Below are 11,789 nucleotides of genomic sequence, written 5' to 3'. Positions count from 1 at the left end.
ATGTTGTTAAAAATGTCAAGCTTAATCTAATGAAGTCGTCAAAATGCGTCCAGCGACGTCACTTCCGGTCAAACCGGAAGTAGTCAAAAATGCATATTTTTGCTGTTCTTGACAAGTTTTTGGGTAACATATATCACAGGAAGCATAAAACTTAATTTTCCGTCCATCGACATCACTTCCGGTCAAACCGGAAGTAGCCAAAAATAGCTTATTATTTAAGGTTTTGATGCAAAATTGAAATTATAAAGTGACTGGAGACAACTAAGCTCATTGCTTTCTTTTTGCTAACGTCACTTCCGGTCAAATCAGGACGGAAGACCTTCTCGTTGCTTTGCAACGAGCTTTGCTCTAGTTTTACTTACATTTATGATCCCATACTGTTTAATTCACTCCTTTTCATTTAATAAACACAAACACCATCTACTGAGGTATCAAAGCACATTTTCTGCCACTACGGGATGCAGAATTGAGTCGCTAAATGTAGAACCAAACCGGAACGGAAATACGGAATTCCGAATTGTTTGTTTTTTTCAAAGACGATTTTCTCCAAAACCTACGCGCGCGGGTGACGTTAAACATAGAATTAATCTTAAACAGCCTTATGGACAAGCAAAATTGTACGACAAACAAATCAAAATGGCTTTAGCGTTTTCATCGTTAACGTTCCTTATGTTTTAAAAAAGGACTTATTAACTGCGTATGGTGTATACGTCTTCCAACACTGAGTGCGACCTCATTTGAAATAGAGGTATGGAGTTCCTTCATATTTGGTAAGATATCAACAACTTAGAAATAAAAGTCAAGGGTGTTTCCGAGGAAACTCTAGAAACTTTGATCCAGTGTCAAAGTGGGCGTTGATATGAAAAAAGAGACAATTATTGCAAAATTGCAGTTAATGTAGGTCTAAAGGAAGGTCTTTGCATGCATACGGTGATGTCGCTTTATGGATAAAAAAAATCTCATCAGAGAGAATAAATTATTATATGTGTAATACATTGTAACATGTGTAATGCGACACATAAGTTTGAATCGACTTGAAATGTATGTTGTTTTAAAAAAACAAAACAAAAACAAACAACAACAAAAAAAGCGTATTATTTCACTTGAGTGACATAATATTTTTACAATAAAGAAAAGCATTCTTTATATTTGTTTATATAAAAATAACCTGCGACGATGATACAATTTTTATCAAAAAACACACCCCTTCTCATTTGAAGAAAATAAAAGATGCAAGTATTCGCCCTTTGATCCGCTCACATAGATTTAAGAAACCCCTTTCAAGTGACCTTTGATTAACAAATGTTTACTTTGGAGAATTGGAAAGTATCAATTTTCAAGGGGAAAGGCTGCTGGAAAAATCGTGACCTAGTTACTTAGCCTGTCAAAAACACACCCTATAAGTACTTGCTTTTCTCTCTTTGTTTTGTAAGAAAATAAACAACCTCTCTGATTGGTCAAAATTTTCATGAATATTTTTATGAGAAAGGTCACCAGGAGATGACCCTGAATGGGGTTTCTTCAGATCCTTGTGTAGCGATCTATGTGAGCGGATCAAAGGATCTGATTTTAATCAGATTGGTATTCGCTATGTAGTTTAAGACTTTAAGTAATAACATATTATTTTCAAGCATGCTCGGATACTTATGAAATAAATATATTTTCAATTCTATTTGTTTTCTCTTTGAATACCCTTTAACGGTAGTTGAGTTGCATTTAACTCTCATGTGGCTTTTGTGTGTCTGACGTTAGTGGGATAGGGCTATTAAATTTGCCGGGGAGGGGGGCGCTTGTGTAAGTTAAATCTATTAGACAACATATTTCAAATCTGAATTTACAATTTCATTTCAAAATAAAATGGAAATATAAGGAATCGTGAACTCTGCCAGTTATGCAAATTATCCTACGTTTCCAACTATCGTTGATGCCCTGGCATACCCAACAAACTAGACAATGATTTCTAAAATAATCCAGTAAAGCCACAAAGCACGGTCGTTTGCTATTTGCAAAGGTGACTAAATAGAACGACCAACGTTAAAAGCGTCGCAGTAGTATACAATATAGGACAGTCTTTAATGGATACAAATACAGCAAGGTAAGTAAGTTCCCTTCAAAAGTCGTCTTGAATGAATATTTGAGTTATCGGCATTTCTATTCTCAAAGTATATTATAATTATCTAAACCTATGGATTTATGGATTTTTTATCATGAAGGAATTTGAATTATCTTCAGTGACACAGGAATAAGTCATGTAACGAAATGTAATGTTCATTGTGAAAACTAACGAGACCTGACTAACATTTCAGGTGTGATTTATATTGTCATTTTACTAGCAGTGTGACAGTTTGCTTGATGGGGCGTGCTAAAATTTTGCGTGCTTATTTTCATTTTACTCATCGAATGGATGTTTGAAATCAATACTAATTTGCAGATAAAACCCAGAATACAACAAAACCCTGATATGACTGGCCAATCACATTGAATGATTTTTTTTACACGTACGGCATTTGTTTCGTATACGGGGTACCCGGCATTTGTTTCGTATACGGGGTACCCCTTACTTATATTGTGATAAATATAGTTAAGGGGTACCCGTATACTAAACAAGTGCCAGTGGCAGCAACACTTGATCAGTCAAAGCCCGTTTTCTGTCCTTAAAAAGCATGCATTATATTTGTTGTGATTTGACCCAATGGGGTTTTGAATACTTTAAATACGTATAAGAAAATTTAAAGAATGGAATTAGTAAGTCTACACTACATGTATGTAGCTATCAATATCATCATTATAGGAAGTAAATCTTGCTTTATCCATCCACATGTAATTGCTGTTTACTGCACACTGGTGAACAATCGTTCAAAAGGATTGGTCAGTATTGTCCGTGGTATTGCTTGGGTCTTCGTTTCATATTCGAAATATTTTTGATTCCATTGCAATCAAATATTCAATTGATAAGTAAAATGATAACCTGCATACAAAATTTTAGCACGTCCTATCAAGGAAACTGTCACCCTGATAGTAAAGTAAAACGATAATAACTGTATCAAGCTGTGTATTGGTGAGATTTACAACCCAAGCAGCTCACCATTTTATTTCACTTTGACACATTTTTTTCCATATAGTCTATTTACGTTGTTATTGAGCCGAGATAACACATAGAATAATAGGAAATATCGATATATATGACGTGAGTAAAATCTAAAAATTATCACTTGATACAGATTGTCATTTTTCGAAAGATAACTGTCAAGGGGGAAATTTATATACCTTTATTAACCTTGACCGATATAACGTAGTACATCACGGGAAGTTGGCACGTGATTAATTTTTTTCGGTTTTTTTTATTCTACGTTGAGAAAAAAAGACGTTAATTTTTGCGCGGAATCATCTTTCAGTGCTATTTCGATCTCTAACCTTGATTCGTTGAAAACTGATCCTGTTGAATATATTTTTGATCATTGAAATCAGTGACGTAACATCGTTTTTGAAAGGGGGCAGCCAGAGAATTTCTTTTACAGACCTGAAAAAGTTGACAAGCAAAAAAAATAATAATGCATTTTTATTATGTAATTATTAGAGCACCGCCCTAACACTGGAACCCCTGATCCAGGGGCCGAGGAATTCACAATTTACAACCTTCCTCACCATACATGTAACTATGTACATAATTTATCGACTTAATACCAAGAAGCAGAGGAGAAGATTTTAAAAAATACATTTTTACTATATATTAAAAAATCCCTACTCTAGAACCAGAGCCCCTGACTCTGGGCTAGGAATTTCACAATTTTGGTAGAGGACTCCATGCTTATTACAAACATAGAACAGTTCGACTGCTTGATTTCCAGGAGAAGATTCTTAAAGATGGTGTTAATTTTAGTAGTTTTGGTCCCGTCCCTTAGGCCATAGAGGGGAAGGGACCATGAAATTAAATTTTTTTTCCCCGTTCACTCATAAATGTCATCTGCTAAAATAGTTTGAAATTGGTTGAGCGGTTTCAGAGAAGAAGGTAAAAATGTTCAAATGCACGACGGACGACGACGGACAAACACAGTACGCAACAGGTCACCTGAGTGACTCCAGTTACCTAATAATAAAAAAGGTCTAAAATCAAAGTTCCAGTATTTATGTACAATTGATTATGTGCAATTCACGTTCATGCACATTCATTTGTTAATCAATACACAATTTTACTCATGTTTTAGATGACAGAATTTTGTCATGACGACCTTACTAAAGGTGCCTTTCCTTTATCTGATTTTTTTCTTAAATTTTTAAACGTGAATTGAATTATGAAAATTTACTGTAATTTTGTGATTATAAAGATACGATTAGTATAAATTAGTTTCTTGTCCATACAGTTTTTAAATCATGTATATAACATGTAAAAGATGTCTGGCAGATATAAAAAGGATCTTCCATGCATATGGTAAACTTTCGGAAATAATTTTTATCCAACGAGTTGTTTTTTTTATCCCTGAGCATTGGTGAGGGCATAAAAACATAACGAGTTAAAAAAAAGAATTTGCCTTTTTTCTTTCAGTATGAATCAGAAAGAAATCAAAGATCCAAGTGGAAAAGTGGTGCTGCGAGCAGTGGAATACGATGGAATACTATTTCCAATCGAATTTGCCGGTAATTTGGAGGAGAAATTTCGGCAACTGAACAGCATGTCATTTAGAGATAATGATGTATGTGTTATATCATTTCCAAAATCTGGTAAGTGATTATTAACATTAAATTGACATATATATATATATATATATATATATATATATATATATATATATATATATATATATATATATATATATATATATATATATATATATATGTATATATATTTTTTTTTGAGAGAGAGAAAGAGAATCAGGCATATAAAAATCTGAAAAGAATAATGTCAAGTAAAAAGTTGTTTTCTCCTCCTCCAAAATTAAAATATATAGAGTTAACGAACAATTTTCGAGCTCAAAAGTCCTTAAACAATACAAAATAGGAGCGGAACAAACACGGACCTCCAAAACATCAGAGGTGGGATTAGGTGCCATGGAGTAGTGAGCATCTCCTGGCGACCGATCACGGTGCTTCTTGTCATGAACATAAAATAACGGAAACTCTGTCGTCAATTAAGTGTTTAAAAAAATGGTCAAACAATTAGTATGAAAAACGTCATTTATCATTTGACTCAATGATAATTGTACTTGTATTTCCTGAAAATGTCATTGTATCGACCATAGAACTTACGAAATGATGATTTTAAACTTGACCGCCGATATTCTTTTTTCATCAACTTAATTATCATTAATTTACATCGTTTTACCTCGAAATAATATTTTTCGACTTCACCATTAATCAAACATTTTACTTTATTGGTAAATCATATACATGTATCATAAACATTCATTAATCATACTTTATGTATGCTTCATAAACGAGATTTTATATTTTGTACCATTCATTTTATAATTATTTGAATTGATAAAATCTAAAATCAAATGTGTTTTCTTATTACAATACAATTATTATGAAAAGTTGCACTTTCATTATCAATTGTTAACTAGAAATTAAATGTTAAAACCAAAACCATCAACTGAAAAAACCCAGTTGCAACATCACAATTTAAAATATTAACATTTAAAAATCAGGTGTAAAGTTCTTTTGATGTAAGGTGATTGTTCTAATTTACACAGGGACGCACTGGTGTTATGAGATAGTGGCTATGCTGAGAAACAATACCTCTGACTTTCAAACTGTTGTTCCTCCTTTGCTTGAGTTGTTTCCAGTCGAAAAACTTCAGCAGGTGCCCGATGGTGTATACGTGTCACACTTTTTACCACGTCACATGCCAAAGGATTTCCTACAACGACGATGTAAAATCATCAATATCTACAGGAATCCCAAAGATGTCATTGTTTCAATGTTTAATTTCTTAAAAAAAACAAAAATGGGAGAATTGCTGAAGGACGTGGAATTTGATGTGTTCTTCGATTTATTTATGACAGGACAATGTATGATTCATTATTATAAGTATAGTTGTTTAAATAAAATAATATACAAACTTATATAATAATATACAACTATACATATATATATATATAATTGTTTTGACAGTGCCGTCTGCTGGGGGCTCTTGGGTAAACTTTGTAAAAGAATGGACAGATTTTACAGACAAAAACCCGTCCTACCCATTCCTGAACATATGTTACGAGGACATGAAGAAGGTATACAGATTCAATATCTTTAATTTAAATCAATTTTGCACCTTTAAATACCTCAATTCAATTTTTTTTATATACATAATGTTTATACGTAGGACCTGAAAGGCCATGTCAGAAAAATATCCAAATTTCTTGAACTTCAATCCAGTGAAGAACTTATTTGCGAAATTGCTACAAAATGCGAGTTCAAGACAATGTCTGAATTTAAGAACAGCCATGTCCCCGAATTTATGAGCAGATTGACCGATGTAAAGGATAAACATATCATGTATAGGAAAGGTATTTCTCTTTCATATTTTTATTACTAAAATTTAATCAGCTAAAATATTTGAACTCATAATGTCTATAGAATAGTATTGATTTTTTCTAACCTTAAAGAAGTTGATTTGATTGCGTTATGTTTCATAGTTTTGACAAATTTACCTTGGCTATGTTTTCCGTAATATCCGATCATTGTAAAAATTATTATCGATTTTATCAATAAAGACACTATTTGATTAGTTTTAAATTAAGATACAGCATAAGTAGATAATGGGAATATGCGTGTTCACTTAAATGTAATAGTTCAAACATGTATTCAGTGTCCTGTATTTTCTACATGGATTTAGTATTATGTTTAAGATTAAAATATAAAGATAACGAACAAATACCAAGCTCAAGTACTCGTATCAGTTAGGATATATATATATATATATATATATATATATATATATATATATATATATATATATATATATATATATATATATATACTGAATCTTTAATTCCTTTTTATTTTTATTTTCAGAAATTGTCTTAAATGATGCGATTTAATCTATGTGCCATCAATATTGATGCACAGCTAGTGGTTTAAATGTTTAATGAACTGACGATGACAAGTTTGTTGTGCTTGCATCAAAATACTTAATTAATCAAATGATCCCATTTCCATTTAAAGTGATTGATGAAAATAAGATACTCTTAAATTAACTTTTTTTATTAAAACTAAAAAATCTGACAAACGTTTATTAAAAAAGGAAAATTATATTAAATTTTGGGTAGTCTTGTATACATGTATACCACTTCTGGGCAAAATGCAAGAAGGGAAATAACATTTTAATATAATGTGCTTAAAGGAAAATTAACTTATGTTGAAATTAATGCCTGATCCAACCGCATATGTTTTAGAGGTTCTTGTTTGCTCTGCTTTTTAGCTGAGCAGAAGGCTCCAGTGAGCTTTTCTGATCAAAATTTGTCCGTCGTCTGTCGTCGTTGTCTTCGTCGTCGTTATCATTGTCGTTGTAAACTTTTTTACATTTTCATCTTCTTCTCAAGAACCACTGGGCCAATTTCAACCAAACTTGCCACAAAGTATCCTTAGGTGAAGGAGATTCAAGTTTGTTCAAATGAAGTACCATGCCATTTTCCAAGGGGAAATTATGAATTTGTGAAAAAATTATTGCAATTTTAAAAAATCTTTTTCTCAAGAACCACTGGGCCAGGAAAAATGAAACTCATGTGGAATCATCATCTGGTAGCGTAGATTCAAGTTTGTTCAAATCATGACCCCCCAGGGGTAGGGTGGGGCCACAATGGCCGATACAAGTTTTACATAGGAATATATAGTGAAAATCTTTAAAATCTTCTTCTCAGGAACCATTGAAACAGGAAGGATGAAATTCATGTGAAATCATCTACAGGTAGTGTAGATTCAAGTTTGTTCAAATCATGACCCCCGGAGGTAGGGTGGGGCCACAATAGCCGATCAAATTTTTACAAAAGAACATATAGGAAAAATCTTTAAAATCTTCTTCTCAAGAACCATTGACAGAAGAAAGATGAAACTAATATTGAAGGATCCTCAGCTAGTGTAGATTTAAATTTGTTCAAATCATGACTCCATGGTGTAGGGTGGGGCCACAATGGCAGATCAAAGTTTTACATCGGAACATATAGGGAAAATCTTTAAAAATCTTCTTCTCAAGAACCATTGAGACAGGAAAGATGAAACTCACGTGAAATCATACTTAGATAGTTTAGATTAAAGTCTATTTAAATCAAGACCTCTGGGTGTAGGATGAGACCACAATGACCAATCAAAGTTTTACATAGGAATATGCAAGGAAATCTTTTATAATCTTCTTCTCAAGTACTGCAAAGCCATGATTAGTGATATTTATATGGAAGCATCCTCAGGTAGTGTAGATTTTAGTTTGTTCAAATTATAGCCCCCAGGGGTAGGGTGGGGCCACAAAGGGGAATCCAAGGTTTACATTAAAATATATTTTTTTAAAATGTTCTCAAAAATAGCAAACCAATGATTAGTGATATTCATATAGAAGCATCCTCAGGTAGTGTAGGATTAAATTTGTTCAAATCATAACCCCCAAGGGTTGGGAGGGTCTCAGTGGTGGAATAAAGATTTACAATAGGAAAATAAAGGGAAAAATCCCAAGAACAGAAAAGTTATGTTTAGTCATATTGACATGTAAGCATCATCATGTATTGAAGATTCAAATTTGTTCAAATCAAGACACCCTTTGGGGTAGGGAGGAAAACAACGGGGAATCAAATTCAAATTATAGCCAAGTAATATATACAAACAAAATGTAAAAGAAAATCTTTAAAAACCTTTTCTCAAGAACCGCAAAGTTATATGCTGTATTGATATGGAGGCATTCTCAAGTAGTATAAAAATTCAAGCCCCCCCCCCCCCCCCCCGTAAACTTTTCAATTCTGATCTGATTTGTGCTCTTTCTTAGCAGATGTGCTCAGGTGAGCGATGTGGCCCCTGGGCCTCTTTTTTATATTTGTAATTTTGTTAAAGGAATTTTGAGCTTGAATATTGTTCGTTATCTCCGCATCTTAGATGCATGAAATCTCCTATTTTTATTGATACCCAGTTCAAGGTTCCATTAAAAGATTTTTTGTTAGAGAAAGGGCAGCCTGAAATCTGATGCAATTCTTCGCGTTTGTAACAATACTTATGCACATAGTAAGCTCAAATTCTTCACATCATGTATGTTCAAATTTGAAATAAATGTTCTTAATGGATATGTTTGCCCTTATTGAAATTCTCGGGTTATTTAAAGGGATATAGCCACAGTTTCAACTAATTTATTTCTAAAAACCATTATAATATTTACAAATCCTTGCTCAGGAAATTCTAATGATCAATGAAAATTTTAACATCAATTGTTGATTTACAAAGGAGATACAAATCTCAAAATTCTTCATAATGTAAACAAGTCTCGTGTCTTGTTTTTGATTACATACTGTATTTATAACAAAAGAAGATTCAGCAAATCACAAGAAACTGTCTAATCGTATTTAGAATTAACTTTTTATTAAAAAATCTGCTTTGATCAAACATATATTAGTAAATTTACATTTAAAATTTGTAAACGAAAACATGTCATGTTTACATTAAAAAAAATTAGGAGTCCTAAATCTGTCTTGTATCTCGGCAACTGAAATTTTAAAATTTGATGATCGTTAGAAATAACTTACTTAAATATTTGTAAACATAAAAAAAGGAAAATTAAATTTGAAATTTTTAGCTAAAACTGTGTCTGTCCCTTTAAGTTCATCTAGTAACCAAAGCGACTTTAAAAAGATTTAAAGATTTTAATTTAATGCAGGTGAAGTGGGGGATTGGAAGAATTGGTTAAAGGTTGCTCAGAGTGAGGTCATAGATTCAGTCGTGAAGGCAGCTAATATTCCTCTGGACATAAAATACACCTGATACAAGCCTGAAGGGTCTGCGTACGATTACCCAAACAACTTGCAGTCTCATAGAATAAATTTGAAAAATATTATATGCACGAATAAAGAATACATATTACATGAGTTTATTCTGTATCGAAGAATTGCAGTGTAATTTATTTTATCATTGCGCCCTGTAATTCTAATTTTCAGACCTACTTGTATTTTCTGTATTTAGATGAATAAGACTTCTTAACAAAAATATATATGCAAGAAGACGAAAACGCTGGCTAGACATTTTAATATGTCGACAAAGTATTGAACATTTGCTAAATTCTTGCCTATATTTTCTCGATTTTAATCCAAGTAAACCGGTAATAAGGGATACCCAGAGTCTCATAAATATATTTCATATACTTTGATTAAAAAATCCCGCTATCGAATGCATATGGTGTTAAGATCTCCCATCCCATTCGACGCTTAATATCTTGCCTGCATACGATCGATTTACTAAGCAAAGCAGGATCGTGAAAGATAAGTGGGTTGACAGAGATTCCACTAATTACGTTTTAAGTCGGCAGTATACGTTCATAAACTCGTTATTATTTCATTCACCTTTTAAGCAAATATGGCCTATCATTGGGTTGTTGTTAGTAATACTATATTGATTATAAACATTATTATATAGTCTATTTTTATCTGATCTATACAAGGGCAAACAGTCCATAACAATGTATATTTGCATTCTATCTGCTTTCTCACAGTGTGAACCTGCGCCGGCCAGTCTACAATTGCGTTCATAGGACTATAGACGCAACTTCTTCTGCTATGAGTGCAATTCCTTTTTCACATTCGCATAGTACAAGGTATCCTACATTAATAAGATGCGTTCAGAAGTATATACCCGGGTATATGAAATATTGTGCAAAAGGGATAATTATAAGTATTTAATAACATTCTCTGGAAAAAAGAAATTCTGAATAATTTAAAATCTTAAAAAAAATATTTTTGGTCAATGCATTTTATTGTACGACGGCCGTTCAAAAATTACGCGGACTTGTTGCACACAAAAAATATTTGACGACATAATCGGGCAAAATGTCACACATAATATAAAAGAATATTTACTTATATGGTCTTCAAAATTTCATATCAAAATGTTGTAAATTGGCATCAATTTTGGGTAATTTGTCAGGACATATCATTAAGTCACGGAGCAGCAAAATCTTCGACGTCACAGGCACTATAATAAAATATGTTACTGAGCTTTCATTTTCTCAAAACTTTCCCACGAGTTCCTGTTCAGTTTAAGCTACCTTATCTACTCAACATCCAAACACCATTTCTTGTCAAGCTTAAAATCTATTAAACAAGTAAAGCATCTTCTTTTTTTGTTTTAAAACCAAAGACTGCAGGTATTTATGAGATATAGTGTGACATTAGTGACTCTCAATCACTTTCTTTACAGTCCGGACAATATATAAAGTTTTCTTCGATAATCTTCTTCCCGTCCTCCCGTATAGCCTTTTAACAGAGGTCTCACGGTCTAAAATACCAATTTGCTATTTGTAGACGAATGTCACGAATGACACGAATATCCTAGTTTACTACACGTTTTATTGTGCATATTTTGGATCTATGTTGGCGATATCTCGAGCATTATACATAAATTAACAAAAGTGCGTGACGTCATTTTCACAGTCGTTTTCACGGGAATCGGTATATTTCTGTTAGTTCTTCAAATATCACGTCAGAAATCTAATACATCTAAATACATAGTAATATAAGGATACGAGGGTTGTTCAATAAATAATGTCCTGAACTGTATGATATACAACATAGATATCATTTGACATTAAGCTTGACTTTTTCGCATTATTGAATCTT

The 11,789-nt window shown here is 32.6% G+C and overlaps 1 protein-coding gene across 1 annotated transcript; it reads left to right on the top strand.

Annotated features, from left to right (window-relative positions):
- Window positions 1-2,055: 2,055 nt before the first annotated feature.
- LOC134265212 (sulfotransferase 1B1-like) lies at window positions 2,056-10,398 on the top strand. The gene is made up of 6 exons (XM_062747464.1): window positions 2,056-2,095; window positions 4,544-4,719; window positions 5,691-6,008; window positions 6,112-6,221; window positions 6,314-6,497; window positions 9,839-10,398. The coding sequence occupies exons 1-6, from the start codon at window positions 2,076-2,078 to the stop codon at window positions 9,940-9,942; spliced, it is 912 nt and encodes a 303-aa protein (XP_062603448.1). The 5' UTR covers window positions 2,056-2,075; the 3' UTR covers window positions 9,943-10,398.
- The last annotated feature ends 1,391 nt before the right edge of the window (window positions 10,399-11,789 follow it).

The sequence above is a fragment of the Saccostrea cucullata genome, unplaced genomic scaffold (assembly GCF_032062105.1).
Source record: "Saccostrea cucullata isolate Sc308-1 unplaced genomic scaffold, CSIRO_AGI_Scuc_v1 ctg10164, whole genome shotgun sequence".
Lineage (NCBI taxonomy): Eukaryota > Metazoa > Mollusca > Bivalvia > Ostreida > Ostreidae > Saccostrea > Saccostrea cuccullata.
This window is presented reverse-complemented; position numbering and strand designations above follow the sequence as displayed.